Raw genomic sequence first — 17,084 nt, forward strand, 5'->3', positions numbered from 1 at the left:
ACAGCTTTTGCTGCTCTTTTCCCTGACCAACATTTTGATTCAATTATTAAAACCTAATGTCCTTTTAGCAAGACAAATAAACCCCAAACCTGTGTGGAAAGATTTGTTGCAGGTGTCTGTCTGGTCAGTGTAAGTGCAGATTAAATGGAATATTGTTCATGCATGGACCTTATAGTTGTTGTTCAAGGATACAGAGCAGAAGTTCACCCTATGCTAGTTTAAGGATAATCTCAGTTTGCAACTAGCTGCTTCAAAGATTATGGCTTAATGTATTACCAAATTATGGTTGTCAGTCTCAGACCACAGACAGATCTGCCTCAATAATTGGCTAACAAATCCGGAACTAATTCTCAGAAGAACTCAAGGACAGCTGAGCTCACAATGTCTTTACTACAGTGGAAGGCAAAACCTATTTTTTCATCTTCTTTCTTCTTCAAAAATCACCCTTTGTGCTTTTGGAAGGTGATTAGATAATATAGCTTATTGCAACACTTTCCCTTACTGTTAAATACAGCTGTTATAACACAAGAACATAAATTTCTAACAGTTATAAATTTGAATATAAAGAGTAATGTGTGCTGAAATGGAACATTTAGGTGAGAAATAACATAATAATCAGAACAGGCACTTCAGTTAAATATTGCAACCAGTGCCTGAGTTTAAATGTAGTCAAATGGTTCTGTGTGTTTGATGGGACATTCTGTTGCTACAGAAATAATTTGCATTCTATCATTATGTAATGTAGTGAAACTGAAACAATTTTTTCATACTTATAATGGAGAACAAATTATAAATCATACATTTAAAACACAAGGAAGAAATTATTCAACCATGGTAACACAGTAAGCTTTAGTATATTCAACAATTCTATTAATATTAATTTTGAACATTTTGTTATACATTTGTGAACAACTACAGCTTAAGTAATCAAAATGAAAAAATGGGGGGTTAATCTTTGATGTTTATCTTATTACTATGCATAACAGCACTATACTTCTGGATAGCAAATAGATTCCCGTAGAAAAATACCGATGTGACTCCATTTCCAGCTTTCTGAGGAACCATCCAAATTTAACAAAAAAAAAACCCCAAACTCTAGCACATTTTATTTTAGATTTTTAAAGGTATTTCCAGAAGTTTTAGTTGAAATATCAGGAAAACAGTGATTTTTTTTTTTCAGCAAAAAGCTAAGACCTGATTCTGCTACACTGACACAAAAGAAAAATGCCATTAGCTTCATGGTGAGCAAAATGGGCTTTGTAATCTGAGATTTGGGATATTTTTAGAACATTCTTCTGAGATCTATCTTGATTTCTATTAAAACTAATGAAAAGACCCCTGTGGCATTTTGCAGGAATTGGATCAGGCTCTCAGTGGTACAGTCTGTTCTATATATAACTTAGACACTGCCGTAGGTGTTTGTGGGAAACAGGTTCCCAACCCGAAGGAGCTGTAAGACGTGATGGATTTTGAGAGATGTAAGACAGGTTGAAATAATTGCCACGGCGAAGGGGATTTGTGTGATACAACCTGCAGTTTTGTACTGCTTTTGAAAGGCCAGACTCTGGCAGGGTGATGAAATTACACATCTGTGGATATTTATTATTTTCTGTAACAGTGGCATGAGAAATTACATGTATTTGGGTTCCCATTTTGAAAGTCTCCTACCTTGGAAATCCTTCTTACTGCATTTCTCTGTGGGACCTATGCTTATGTCCTTCACTGCCATGCTATAATACATAGACATGTAGAACAAGCTGTGATGTGGAACTGAATCAAACTCTGTGTGTCAAACAGTACCTAAATTTAATAGGATGATTTTAGTTGTAGTTCTGTCTGTATTTAAGTTTCTCCCACTACCATTTTGTGTAGCAGTCAGTATATTGATTTTTTCTCTGTTGTGTTTTACATCCGTCTGTCACTCACTGTGAACCATCCAAGTTATTTAAATCCTTTACATTGTTTACAGAGATGTTATTACTCTAATTGCCTACATATAATTGTCCTATCCAGTATTTCATCCAGCGCAAATATTTCTGTTGGTTTTAAAAAGAGTGGAATAGAATTCTATTGGAATTCTACTAGAAGGAAATGGATTTCTTTCCATCAGAGATATCAGTGTTTCAACTTCTATGCATTTACATGCTATTCAGATTCTGTGCTTTCTTATGCTAACAGTTGGATTAGGATGGACTAGAAACTGATATTTCTCATGTTTTCAATATTTCCACATTTGTCATAGATCCAACACCTAAAAATGCCAGTGGAATTCAGTAATCTTTCATCAGTAATCCATCTACAAAAAGACAGTACAATATGATTGAGCCTCCTAAGAGTTGAAATCAATAAGGATATTTTCCTAGTAATTAAAATATCTTATTTTTGTCTCTTATGTTTAATAATTTCTGGTCACTTTAAAGCTGAACTCAGCTTGCATAATAACAAAATAAATTCTGACCTTTATTTTTATTGGTTTGTTTTTCAGCTTGAACTCTGCTTCTTCCATGATATCTAAGCATCTCCAAATGAGTCATATTTTCCTATATCCTCAGTACATAAACACGTGAATGAACACAGTAATGAATGTGAATGAGCACAGCAGAGATTCTTGGCCTATATTTATTCCTTACATGGTCCTTACATGGACCATGAAGCTACCCTCTCTTATAAGAAACCAGTGAGTCTGATGCTACTGAGTGGAACAAGAGGTACAGTTGGGCTGAGTCACTGCGGGGAAGAAGGACAGTGGGTTTAGAAGAAATGTGAGTGCTGTAGCAAAAAGTGTGGAGCGAAATGAACATATGGGGCAGCCCATACTTTAGGGTGAGTGCCATATCCACAGTAACTCACCATGACCACGAGGGAATGAAGTGGAGTGGACTGAAAAGCAGTCATGTGAGTCTTGGAGTTAGGAAATGGCCAGATGTCATCCTGATCCACCTGATGAAACAGGTTTGCATGAAAGAAACTTGGATCAAAAGAAAACCTACTTATGGCCCCCCTGCATCCATAGGAGATGGTTCTGTTTCTGGGGCTCTTCCATTGTGGCCAAACTGGTCATGGTGAAAAGTAGAGCCCACATGGCATTATGAGGACTGCATGTATCATTTCCTTGAAAAAGTAAGTGGTGTCTGCCTCAAGCTGTGATGACCTAGAAGTATCGATTAACACATCTACATGATACCAACATTCTTTTGCAGCGTAGTAAATATATCAATTCTGGACAGAATTCGCTCTAATGAACTTTGCTGATCATGGACATTTTTAGTAATTAAATTCACATTGTCAGTACATAGTTCATTCTTCAGATACTTAGAAATTCCTGCAGTGCAATTATCTGGTATTGAGACATAAATGCCCATCTACTATGCATTTAAAGTTAGAAACTATTACAAATGTTATCAAAAAGACCACTAATAAACTTTTGTGTTAAAATATTATGGCTAGTATACCACTCGTGAAATCTCAGCTTGAATTTACTATCCAGTTCATGACAAGATCATGTTCTTCATTCAAGTTCAGTGGGGTTTACCCAAGGCTGCTTTTTCCACTGGTTTCTTTCCCTGCCTATCCAAGCTTTCTCTGGGCTGAGGAAGCATTTCTGCTACTCCTGCTTTTCCATCAGTCTTCTTTGGTGCTCCTTTGTTGCTTTTTGTATCCTTTTCTGTTTTCACAGGAGGGATTTCATTTGGATCAGGTGTCTCTTCTGTATCAACAATTTCTTCTACATGAGGCTTAATACAATCTGATTTAGGAGAAGTAATTAAATTTGCCTTGTATTTACTGTGCTTAGCAATATTTCTTTCACATTGGTTATGACCTTATCATGTTCTTTTCCTCTTCCCATACCCATATAAAGAGATTCAGTATCACAAATAACGTTACTACTTTTTATGGTGCCAAAACCAAGCTCAAGTCTTTATGGTCTCTAATTAAAATCTTTATGAAGTAGATCCTGTAAAACATTACAGATGTAAATAATTGTTTCCCACTTAAGTCACCTAATTTACAGGATTGCTCAGAAATGTCTACCCATACCCATAAAGCAAGAGAGGAGAGAAATGCAGTAAAATACTTGTTCTTGCCTTAGGAGCAGAAAGGCGAGTGCATAAGAGTATTAATTGTTCTGTCAGCAATGATATAACATGTATACATCCTGTATACAAAGAAAAAATACTTATGCAAAAATACGTAAAACATGTTCTGATAATCTTGGAATGTAAAACTTATTTGGAGCTAAAATGTTCTACATGAGGGAGCTGTAATTGTGAAGAATAAATCAATGTCCAAATAGCAATTATATAGTAACAGTCTAAAAGAACAATAAAAATCTGTAATATACAAGAATGCTGAATCACCAGAGAACTTTAAATTCTCCACTCTTTTTCTAAATTGGAGAAAAAATGGTTGCTTTTAATTCCAACTTTACCATTCAATATGGACATAAAGCTAAAAGAGAATAATTGATTAATCTCAAATAATGGCAATACAATCAGGAGTTTCTAAAACACTTAGGCATTTAGGACCCCTTAATCAGCAAGACCTTTTTTTCTAGGTGAAGTGTCAAAGATCCAGCTGCTGAAATGAGTCTCACTGTGGAAAATAACACTATCTGTGTATGTATACATGATTGCAAAATCTTTCCTCTGCTTCAGAAATTTAGAAGTATTTATTATGACAAAAAACTTTAATCATACAGGTGAGTCAAGGTGAGAATCCACAGTGAAGTAGAAAAGGTGATTTAAAAATGTTGATTTAAATCTCTTTCACTGAAGTTTAACCTGGCAATTCAAACTTTGCATCTGTTGTTAATTAAGAGTGTGCATACTGTAAACTTGATTGATTAGGACCTATGAAATATTGATCGGCACAGACTGTGGACTCCATAATGTTTAACAATTTTTTCGTTTGAATAGAAGACCATAAACATGAAAGCACTCTTACCTTTCTTTTCCCCTTCCTTCCGTTTGCTTGTCATTGTTTTTTTCTTTTTAGATACGTTTTTATTATTTTGATTGTGTCCTTGGACTGTGTCAGTCTGCCCTGATACAGGCATCACAATCACCTGAAGCAAAGCAAGAGCAAAAAGTGCACAAGCGAGAAATGTGGATACATCACAAATTCAGTCTGAAACCACCGTAACTGAATCCCTGGCAGAAGCATGTTTCAAGGCAGCTATTACTCTAACTTTCATGGACACGTCTGCCAAAGCGAAGCAAAGCGAAGTAAAATCCAGCCTGTTACCTGGGAAGTGACCCACTTGTGTTCCCTGGTAGTTCTGCCGAAAGGAGGGAGGCAAGAGGACAGATTTTTGAAAATAAAGTAGTAGAAATAAGCTGCTGCCAAAATGCAATCATTATTAAAAATATGCTAATACTAAGTAATAAACATCAGTTATCAGTTATTGCAAAGAGCAAGTCATGTTCTTTTGCACTCTGGAGGATGGAAGAGCTGTGACACTTGTTTCTGTGGTATATATATCCCTGGACAAAGATGGAGTGACCTGCATATCATCCTTGCATTGGCTTCATGTCATACTAAGAAAAATTATGAAATCATTTAAAATTTTTTTAATTTAAATTTTTCTGAGTTCTTTAAACTCAGAAAGTTTGCTGTATATCTAATTACAGATCTTCTCATTATTGTATTTTGAGATTTTAAAATTAAGCTATGTTACTTTGTCTGATATGCAGCTGCTGTGACTAAATAGTCTGAACTTTTTTTTATAAGAGATTACTAATGTACATAATTACACAAGTAAATCTTAAAATTGCAATAATGTCATCAAGTTTGATACTTGAGCTTTAACCATTTTAGGAGATAAGGCTGTGTGAACACATACTGAATGCTGAAAACACATTATCTTTACATAATTTCATGTTAAAAATCCCTGTGACGTGAAATCTGTTCTGAAAGAAAAAAGATTCATACCAGATAAACTTAACATGTTCCTTGATACTGGTGATACTATTAGTGCATAAAGTTAGGCACATGGTAACATATTTTGGTAATTTATAAGTCTGATCTAAATCTGGACTATTTTTATAGAGATTAAGATCATGATCATTAGCCCTTTATAGAAACTGATTTAAAAAAAAAATAAAAATTGCAAAAATCAGCACTTTCACCATTGATAACTATGTTGAATCTATTTTTACCTGAACCATCAAGAATTTCCTCATACTTTCACTTCACCTTTGATGTTAGCTGACAGTAAACCTCAGATGGCAAGGGTTTAAGTGAGCATTAACTGTACAACACTTAGTAGTGGCATTCTCACAGAAATGCCAGTACTGCACCAAAATGAGTCCCTGGGAAACAGCAGTATGTCTGCAGTTACAGTAGTCAAAATCGACAAGGGACAGTACGTGAAAGGTGCGCACAGATCATGCTTGTAGTGAAAATATATGTGTTAGTTCTTTAGACTTTGATGTGAAGAATTGTGCCGTTGTGAAACTAGTAATGAAGAGATTTATAGACATGGGACATTGCTCTCCTAACTAGCAATTGGGCTGGTAACTGCTTCTGACCCTATCCTATGTATATCTAGTATCATATATATATATCCTATATATGTCCAGCAGGATCTGTTGCTTTTCCTCAGTGAATAATAATTAATGGCACTGTAAAATAGCTGACATGGAGTTTTTAATCTATGTAAGTGTGTTCAAAGATCTGGACAAATGTTTTTTTCTCTGAAACATTTTTATCCAAAAAAAAACCCCCAAAAAAACCCCAACCACATTTTTTTCCTATGGTCCAGTGAAGATTCTTTTTGCAGCTTTAAAAGATCTTGATGAAATATGTTATTTCTGGATCTCCAATGTCAATTTTGAATGAAATTAACTGACACTTTGATCTAACAAAATACTTACCTAACACCCTTAAATCACAGTTTGTGAGCAGGTCCGTTGAGGAAGCACAAGACTACTCCTGTGCCAGAATTTGCAAAAATACCTTGTTGAGTTGAGATGTGAAGTAGTGAAGGTCTGGACAGAAAGGTGTGAAGAGATGCCATTGTGAGTTTTGTCATAAACAGCAAAGTGAAGATTAACAAGGATCTAAAGGGAAGCTGAAGGTAATTAAAGTGTGAAAGCATTAAGACGCTAAGATAATGTGTACAACTACCAGAGCTGTGACTAGTAAAACAAGACAGTGAAACCAGCTTGTGATAGAAGGAAAGAAGTGAATTCAGTTTATTTGTGAACAGAGAGGAGAGTTCATACATTTTTACAGACACATACACACGCACACATATTAGTATCCTGGCCTACTAAGCCTTATTTTCATTTATGTTACAGTACTTTTACCCCATTTGGGCAGATTAAACAATATTTCAGGATGTAAATGACACCCATTTTAAGGCTTCTCTAAATTAACACAGCAATACAAAGAGGCCTCAACGTAGACAAAAACCAGCACTAATTTCTCTATGATCTAACACATTCCATCTATGCTACTTTACCAAACCTGGAATAAATCCTAACTGCTGCTCAAAAATGCCTTGATCATTTTCAATCTTTCCATCTACCACATCAGTTGCTTCCACTGAAACAATTCTTGACCCTTTCCTTCCAGATGCTCCAGGGAAAGGGTCAAATGTTGGACCTGTGTTAGAACACAACTGGACCTGTTTTCCCTGGCACAATAAGTGTACTAGAAGCAAAAGTGAAGTGAATGGAAAAATCCAAGGCTGCCTGCTAAAGCAGAAAGCCAGTTACACACACTAATTATGTCATCCTATCATCCAAAATCTCCCCCATACTTCTGTCTTCTAGTCTTAAACTCATGCTTTCATTTCTGTTTTTCTTGCTCAGACTCTCTCTCTTCCTCAGGTATATACACACTTACGGTGACATCACTGGTCTCTGTACCGTACTTGTTCTTCACCACAATGCTGTATTTCCCAGAGTCGTGTGTAGACACAGTAGAAATGGAAAAGCTGACATTTTTTCCTGATTCAAACCTCAGGATGCAATTAGCATCTGATACAAAAGATTTTTCGTTCTTCAGCCATGAGACCTCTGGAGTGGGATCTCCCCAGACAGTGCAAGAGAGATTAAGTGCCTGTAGAGAAAATACAAAGGACTTATGAGTCAGTGAATATTTGCTACATTTTCTAATGCCTCACTCTCCAAATATTCCAACTCCCCATTCGCCTTCCTGCTTTTAGTAAATGGATGCATACCATCATAAGTAATCAATAATTTATGTCAGTCTTCTGTATCATAAAGGAAAAGAAGGAACTCAATTCAAAAATGCCATTAAAAGCTTTCAATATTTTATGGACCTTCTTCTCTACTGTCATAATCATTAGCAGAGCTTTCTCCATGCATATCGTTTAATATAAAATTAGATATTATCTGCATTTGTGTGTTAGATCTGAAATGAGATTTTGATGAACTGTCAGATGGTTTTGTTCAGATTTTGTTCAGATTTTGTTCACATTAAGCTCACTATATCTTTATTCCATAAGTAAAGAAAGCATGCCTGTTTTTTTAAATAACAAAGGGCAAAGTGTCCCTGGAATATTTTGTTTAATTTGGGATCCTTTTAAACTATGCCCTGACAGCTCTTCTAACAAACTGGAATTGTTTTATGCACTCCTGTAAAACTATTTTTAACTGAAATCAATACAGGCTTTACTCATTCTTTGGTATTTCCCTTTGATGCTAGTAATGTTCCTAAGGGCTGAATTCAGTTCCATCAAACTGAAGGAAGTATCTTCACTGTCAGAGAATCACGTTGTTGGAGGGATCACTGGCAGCTTCTTCTACCTTCAGTAGGTTGGCAAGTATCTTGGGCACACAATGTTCAGGTCTCCTTTTTTTTCTTGCCAGCTAAGAAATTCATGTTTGGGATATTGATACATATAAATGATCCCAGCCTCTGGTCACAGCACCATGGGAATACTCTTGAAAGTGTTTGCAAAAGTGAATATCATGTAGAGAGTCAAATGTGAAGGAAGTTCATGTTACACTGTAGTGGTACATAGGCCTTTCTCTGGAGCTTTATTCAGGAAGGAATTTATTTATATGTAAGTATTGAATAGTACATTGGTCTTTTTAAAAGATTTAAAATGCTATTCAAAGGGGAATCTCACTTTCTCTTGATTGGTAATTTAAGAACTTCTAGTGCAGAGAAAATGGTCTTCAGTGGTTCATTAAGAATGGACTAAGTCATACATAAGGAATAGACAAGCTTCCACTTGACAGGAATCAAGTTTTTCTTCCACTTTATTTAAAGGCTTTTTATAAAAATGTGTCAAAAATAGAGACAACTGAAGAGCACTCCCACCGTTGTCCCTATAAGCTGTCAAGATAAAAATCCACGGTGAGAAATCTATTTACCTGGCTACTTTCCCTTTAACTCTCTGCTTATTATCTGGTAGTGTGATGGTGGAAGATGGGACAGAAGACAGATGCCCAGAAGGCTATTGAAATGAGCAGATAGAAAAATTGATACCTTTATAAAAATAAAAGGTTTTGATATCTTTGAGAACAAAATAAAAATCCAATAAATCTCACACGCCTGCCCTAAAGACTAAAATGAGAACAAAAGGAAAGAGGAAGTCTTTCCTCCATCAAGAACACATAATTGTTGGTACTGAGGGAAGGACAGATTCCAAGTAAGAGGTGGTTACAGCATGGTGGAAATGGCCTCTATCTGATTTCCTGCAGCACCTACAGCTGGTGACCACATAGGACTGTTGACTACCTTCTCTTGTAGCCCACTGGTATGAATGTGGTTTTGATTGCCATATCAGTCCATCTTTTTGAAAAACAAGGGGGAAATGAGAGGTTTTACATTTTTCCTTCTTCCTTATCACACTCGACACAGACATGTCCTTAGCCTTAGCCTTAGCCTTCAGGTACCTCCAGGTGCTTGGTATGGGCACCTTCAGGTGCTCGGTATTGCTTTGTTGTCTTCTGATTCTCTAGCAAGCAGGAGATCAGCACTGAGTGGCCCCAGCTGCCACTCCACCACAATGCTAATGAGCTGATGTCCATGTCCAGACAGCTCTATTAGTGGCATCATTCAAACCTGAGATGTTTGAAGTGCTGTCAGTACTCCTTAATTCAAAGAGATTCAAGCAGCAGTGATGACTCCTTTCTTCTTCTAAATCACTCCCTAAAATACCTACATTTTCCTTAACCTTGCGTCACTAGCTCATGTTTGACATCGGTGCTCCTCTTATGTTTCCAACTCTATTTATTTTCCAGTTACTAATGTGCAGAGATGTGTCTTATAATTCACTACGTAGATGCTGAGATCTTTGATTTTTCTGGAAGGTAATTCCATAGCCAATGAGAAGTAATTGTTCATTTTCACTACACCTGTCCGTTGCAGATTTTCTGTTCTTTGGGCAAAAGATTGTCTTTGCGCATGTATATCTTTATTACTCACTGAACGCCCTGATTATAATACTGTGTTCAATGTAAAATCCTTATCATGGTAAAAAAACCGTGTGTCCTGTACTCCTGGATCTGGGGCATTGAGACACATGCACTTGGAGCAACCAGCAGCTGCAAGTCCAGACCCTTTGTGTCCCTCACTATCTTTTCTGCCTTTGACTACAGATTGTATTGAATGTAATACAAGTGGCAGAGGGAAATGTGTTACTGTATTTTAAGTATTGCCATTATTCTTGCATAGTAGCACACATTCACATTCATGGACAGTTTGGTGAGAGAATTGAAGCAGCTCAGTCAGGGAAACCTGTTCCTTTCTTCCAGCCTAGCTGTGAGGACACCTACCTCTGGCAGAAGGATGTTACATGTTGCTTCTTTGAAAGTGCCTGACAAAATCCTAAGCCTCTCCTTTTAAAAATAAAGCCAACTTACTCACAGACCTTCATTAAGACAGCCACTTAGGTTAATTTGGCCGGCCGGACACAAAACTTATGCTAGTATTCTCTGTCAAATTCCTCCCTAATGTGAATTGACACTTAGCCTTTTCCAATTATACCATACTGATGAAGAGCATTTATGTCTATCAGTGGAAGCCTCTTAGGCCATCTGGAATGCTATTTGATTTACACTGGGTAAACACTGCTTCATTCATTCTCATCAATATCCTTCAGTTCACATGTAAAAAGCTAATAAATATCATCACAGTAACAATGTTAAGTTTAAATCTGAGATATACCTATGCTTGGAAGTTCAGTCTAGGGATACCAATCTGTTCATACAGCCCTGTGGTCATGGCTGCACAAGTACTCACAATCAAAGCTTGCAATTGCCAGACCCCTGCTACCTCATTTGTTGTTTTTCAAAATCCTTGATGATTGTGCAGTTTGCACGAATTACACAATGCAGAACTTCATTCCCCTCTCTCAAGCATATATGAAAACAATACACAGATGAGCCAACACCACCCAAACAAGCTCTGTTTTCCCTGATCACTCTCTGTCCTACTCAAAATGATCATCTACTGAATCAAGAAACATAAGTTCAAGGATATTTGTCTCGAGTTCTGGGAGTATTTCAGTCGTTTATTCAATCATTACAAATGTCCTTGCTCTCAAGGACAGTGTGTGTCTGGATAAGATTTTGCAACTCATTTTCTACAAACTCTTTTTAAAACTACACATTTGCTTCAGTGAACTCTTACTCAAGTTCGTATCAACTCTCTTTTAGGTGAATGCTTAAAACTGGCAATAACCACCCAAATTTACCCCCACCAAAGCATTATGGGAATCATATCTCCAAGCACAAGCACTGATTAGCTGAGAATCTGCTAATTTGTTCTATTTCTTTGTGTGTTCTACCTACAGTTACAATGCTCATATGAGTGCTTCTTACTTCTGTAGCATTTCCTAAACTGCTCAATCCTTTAAAGAAAGGTTTAATCAAACATAATTTCATTTTGTAATGCCTAGAACTGCTGCAGTCTATTATCTGTTGGTTATGCTATGTCTCACATTGTTAAGTGATTCAGAACAAGATTTTAGATTCTTAACACTTCTGCTGAACCTATAATCAAATACTTTTAACCCGGCTGACCTACTGCCAAATAAAGCCAGAAATATCAGAAAGATGCCTTACTGTAGTTGTCACATTGCAGGTTTTTACTGACATTCACATGCCCTATTTCCATGTTAGCACACACTGCGAAGAGAAACTGGATCGTGGCAGAGCAGCAGGAAGTGAAGAGCAGACAATTCTTGGTCTCAGTAATATTAAGCAGGAACTTGTAGAAGCAGTGTGCTGGGAAAAGGTTGTGAGATTGACAACTGATTTTCTGGGTCATCTGTTCTATGCTCAAGCATTGATGTTCCTCTGGGAGTGCCTTACAATAATCTTTCAGCTAAACTCTCCTAATATAATCCAGCGTAACACCAGTGACTTATTTTGACTTCTCTCTCCTTTACCCTGATGGCATAGAGAAAATTTTCTCCTTTTGTCTGTATGAGAATAGAGGTATTGTGGTTTACTGCTTTTATACCATTTAAAAGCCAGCTTTGACAGATGTGACTATGTGGCTTCCATGCCACATTGCAAGGAAGTTAACTGCAGAAGACATGGAATGACTAGCTACCGTGTAAAAAAAGGAATTAAACTTGATGCCCTCCTACAAAAAAAAAATTAACTGTGAAACCTGTGCATGAATTTTTAAAGAGCTGGTTATATAAGGAATTTTAATCCCAACTCACATTGGCATCTCACTTTTATCTAATTCTTAGGAAAAGACACTGCCCTGAATATATAAAGCCATCTGTGATAGACCATTGAATTATGTACAGAAGGCAGGGGACAAATAAATAATGCAGCAGATTTTAAAGATGGCATCTTTAAGAAAAAAAAAAGTTGAATGTTTTCCCATCATAGACAGGCATTCAAGCTGTTGGGATGTTGTGCAGAGCTTCAGTTAATTTACTGTACCTTGCCCTCCTGGATGGTGACAACATCGGGCAAACCTCCAAGTACTCGGGCACGATCTGAAAATAAAGAACCATAATTTTCTTTAGTGTCTTAAAATCAACTGTGTGCTGGATTCTGTGTGCCTGATTCTATTTCTCTTCTTGTTCTTTCCCTTTGTCTTATTTATGTACAACTTGTCTCTGATATTTGCTCTATCAGAGAACTATTCAGCATTTTTAGCACACCATTTGGACTTTAAAAAATGTTGAATTCACAGCAAAAAATGTGTTAATAGCTGGTGTGAATCACTTACAGAGGGGAATTAAAGTACATATGCTGTGTTCTGCAGAATTTGACATCAATTCACTGTTACTTCTGAGTGTACAAAAAGAAAATAAAATTTTTGAGATCCGGTTTTCTAAATTTTTAGTGTAGTAAACTAAAGACACTGGGTTTCCAAGGGGAAATGAATGACACTTGATGAAGTGCTGGAGATCAGGTTTTAACCTAAATAGAAAGACAGACTTAAGTCTCAGTGTTAACAGTGATGTTCCACTTGTTTGTATGTACCTATGTGTAAATGAGATTGATACCTGATTGATCTAGTTTTAAGGTCAGAGTCCTGTAGAAATCTTACACAAATATGAATAAGCCAATCACATGGAGGGTATAGTGCACTTATACTGGAAAATGGATTTTGTTCGTTACATATCTGGGCGGAGCCTGGCAGAGGAAGGAAATGACTGTACAGAATGTTCCCCTCTAATGTGTTCTATCAAGGATGTGCTCTGGAGCACAGAGATAACAACCTTCCGAGACCAGGAAAGGAACTGTGTTATGTCATTTAACATGCCAATCCCTTATGGATGGTCCATGGCTAGAAATAAAATGCCCAGGTCTATTCTGTTACTGATCCCTTTGTGCTGTCTCAGCTGGGACCTGTAGGGATCACATAATCAAGACCTGCTCTTTTTGGAGTATATGTCCAGGAGGAGTTAGCTCAGATGTCTGTACACATTTTTCTCAATAACTTTTTGAATGCCAATTTTGATCTCATTTTTATACAGGTCTGAAAGTAATCTGCAGTGGGACAATTTTTTTTCCTTGCATTTTTCTGTAAATAGGAAGAATGAGTTTAATAATTCAAGTTGAAGTCTAATGACTTACTCCTTAAGTAGTTATTACATACTTTTGTTTTAGTTGCTATGTTGGAATTGACACAGAGGCAAAAGTATGAGGAGATTCTATCCAACACAAAAGCTACTGTTGCTTTCTTATTCATTTCTGTATGTAACGCAGATCCTTTGACATTTTAGAGCATTCAAAACCGGCCAAATTATTTCCTCCATCTTTGAAAACAAAGTGACTTTTGTGCAGAGAATGTGCATGAGAGATCTCAGCAATAAAGTTAATTTTTAGAGAAGGCTAGCTGGTAAGGAGAATGGGAGCTTAGATGGGAAAAATCAACATAACCCATAACTACATTGTGATTAGCTGCAATGTGCACCAATGATAAATCACTAAAAGGTCACTTACTTCTCCTTGGTGTAAGGATAAACTCCTTTTAGGACAAGCAAACACACATACACATGTATACATGCCCTCTCTTTCCCAACACAAAACCTTCCTGGAAAGGGAGAAAACCTTCACAAACAGTTTATTACAACCATTGTTGAAGAAGACCAACTTACTTTTCTCTGCAATCGCAGCTTGCCTGGAGTTGAAAGAAACAAAGAGAAAGTCCAATTTCAGTTAAGGTTTACTTAGAGTGATAGAAAAGTAGATTATCTTTTTAACTGCCTTTAATCCATTAAGGAAAATATCTGTCATCATTTGGCAATACTGCTTTTTCTTTGTTACCTAGTTGTTACATAAGAGTTGCACCAAAGAAGTCACATGCAAAACTCCTACAGGCTTCTGTAGGACTAGGATTTGTTTCATAAGACATAGTTAGATTTTAGCCCAAAACAAACAAATACTGTTATTATTTTTTGGCTGCCATTATTGTATTTAGATGGCATAATACTTACTTTAATCTCTCGAACTCGGCAAAGGCTTCATCAAATGCTTTGAAAAGAGAAAAAAACTACGTTTAGAGATAAATTGTCACAGGTTTAAATTTAAAATGTAGAAATAAATTTAAAATGTAGACATCAATAAAGAAATATTAATGGATGCATGCATGTATATTGTACAAATCCTAAAATGCTGAATGGTTCAAATAATAAAGACTATCTGGCACATGGCAGATATCATATATACATATGAATGCATAAACATGCTTTTTTTCTTCTAGAAGAAAAGCTTTAAGACAAAGAAACAGCAGGGAAATAGTAGACTGAAGTAATTTCACGAAATAGAGGAAGAAATGCACAATACAACACTTAAATGATAGACTATGGCAGTGACCTCCCAAATGTTTTAATTATACACCCCTATCTAAAATTTTTTTGAGCGTGCACTCAAAATATATGTATATTTATTTATAGATTATGTAGCAAAGTTCTTGTATTTTCTTCCCACACCCCAGTAGTGTGCACTGGGTCATCTTGCAGATACCTTACTTCAGAGACCACTGGTTTATGGAATACAAGAGATATGTTTTTTTGAAGTGCTTCTCACACCTGCTCTGAAGCACTACACTGATGGCTATGAGCAAACCAAACAGCACATTGTTGCCTCCTTTGTAAACTCAGGCTAAGGTGCCATCATGTGGGAGGTCAACCTCTCCTGCTTTGAAAGGGAAGAAGAGATGTCTTTTCTCAGAAAGTGGAGATAGAGTACAGAAGGAGCAGCATGGAGATGATTATAAGGCTGTTGCCCTTACACAGAGTTTGCAGACCAAAAGTGAAGCTTTAGGGATGAGAATAGCTGGGAATGGCAACTCAGAAGTTTGGAAGGAGTTAATCTTTTCCCTAAAATCTGAGAGGTCTCTCAGAGTAAAATCTTCCAACAGTCAATCCAAATAATTTTATCTGTTCCACTAACAATCTTTGATCACGCTGATGAAAGGTCTTGGCATCTCTCAAGAATAAGTAGCTCTCTTATATCAGTCAAAGGAATACAGTAGAAAAGTAACAGAACAAAATTGTCCCTCACTTCCTCCTCAAAATATTACTTGGAAGGGAGAGATACAGAAGGCATTCAGTGCTACAACTCATTTCTAAAGCTGCCAAGCAATGCCAGCAGCACAAGGGGTTTTGTAAGGTAGCTCTGACACTGGACTGATGTCTCAATAGGCAAACTGTAAGCGGGTATTTGGAATAGGAAAAAGCCATTTGTAATTTATGACCCGAGAGCACAGGTCGGGGAGAACAAATGGCACTGCTCCTACAAACACTGGCAGATTGGTGGGTGCACACACAGACCCCAAAAGGTAACAGGTCTGTAGCAAGATCCTGCTGTAGATGCTCCTACCCTGGCACAGCGTAGTGCCCACACACAGGTAATGTTAGCAGAGGGAACGGCCTACCTTGTCCAGAAAGATCTATTGTCTTTTTGTGTGCTGTGTTGCCATCAAAGAGTTCCATTATGTATTTGCCCTTGTCCTGTGGAGTTGGCTCATTGATCTGCAACCAGATCTGCTCCCCAGTGACACCAGTCTTCACTCGGTCTGTGAACTTAATCTGAGTATCACTGAAAAATACAAAATGTTACCTTTTCATTTTACTGGAACATAAATGGGTTTTACTCATGTTGAGCCACTGAGTACATCTGTAGTTACTAAATAATTTTCAAGATGTTATGGTATGCCACCAAATTTTGAAACTTCAGAAGTCAAATCCTTCCTAAAGCTGTGAACCAACTGGGCAAAGTTGGTGTGACAGTGTGACAATCTTTCCCTGTTCAAGGTCCAACTCTCCTCAAAGCTTGCAGAAAGGTTATGCATCCTAATCTATGATCTGAGCCATAAAAGAACTATTCATATTTAAAAGTCACATCTATGAAGGGTAATCCTTGAATCCTGAAATGTTCCTGTTTTCTTTTTAGCATAGGTTTATTTCTGCTTGGGCAGAACAATAGTGTAGAGCGCTGTATCTACAAAAAACCCACTTTTGTAACAAACTGTTTGCCCAGTTAGAATGTTTTCTGATGCTCTGCTATGTTTGGCACTTACAGTTAAACATGCTTTGACATAAGTATATCTTCTCCCCCCCCCCCCAAAAAAAAAAAAAAGAAAATCAATTTCTCAGCTTCCTAGCTTAGCAGTTAATTGCCAGT

The 17,084-nt window shown here is 36.9% G+C and overlaps 1 protein-coding gene across 1 annotated transcript in view; it reads right to left on the reverse strand.

The window, feature by feature from the left end:
• Positions 1-914: 914 nt before the first annotated feature.
• MYOM1 (myomesin 1) overlaps positions 915-17,084 on the reverse strand; it is a 94,589-nt gene continuing 78,419 nt past the window's right edge. The window contains exons 36-42 of the mRNA XM_039383291.1: positions 16,336-16,499; positions 14,894-14,930; positions 14,555-14,577; positions 12,885-12,940; positions 7,852-8,067; positions 4,945-5,065; positions 915-3,745 (exon numbers count right to left, since the gene is read on the reverse strand). Coding sequence (XP_039239225.1) covers positions 3,519-3,745; positions 4,945-5,065; positions 7,852-8,067; positions 12,885-12,940; positions 14,555-14,577; positions 14,894-14,930; positions 16,336-16,499 — 844 coding nt within the window. The 3' untranslated portion in view covers positions 915-3,518. The remainder of the gene's footprint in view (positions 3,746-4,944; positions 5,066-7,851; positions 8,068-12,884; positions 12,941-14,554; positions 14,578-14,893; positions 14,931-16,335; positions 16,500-17,084) is intronic.

The sequence above is a fragment of the Pipra filicauda genome, unplaced genomic scaffold, assembly GCF_003945595.2.
Source record: "Pipra filicauda isolate LSUMZ 115617 unplaced genomic scaffold, ASM394559v2 scaffold301_size890592_pilon, whole genome shotgun sequence".
Classification (NCBI taxonomy): Eukaryota; Metazoa; Chordata; class Aves; order Passeriformes; family Pipridae; genus Pipra; species Pipra filicauda.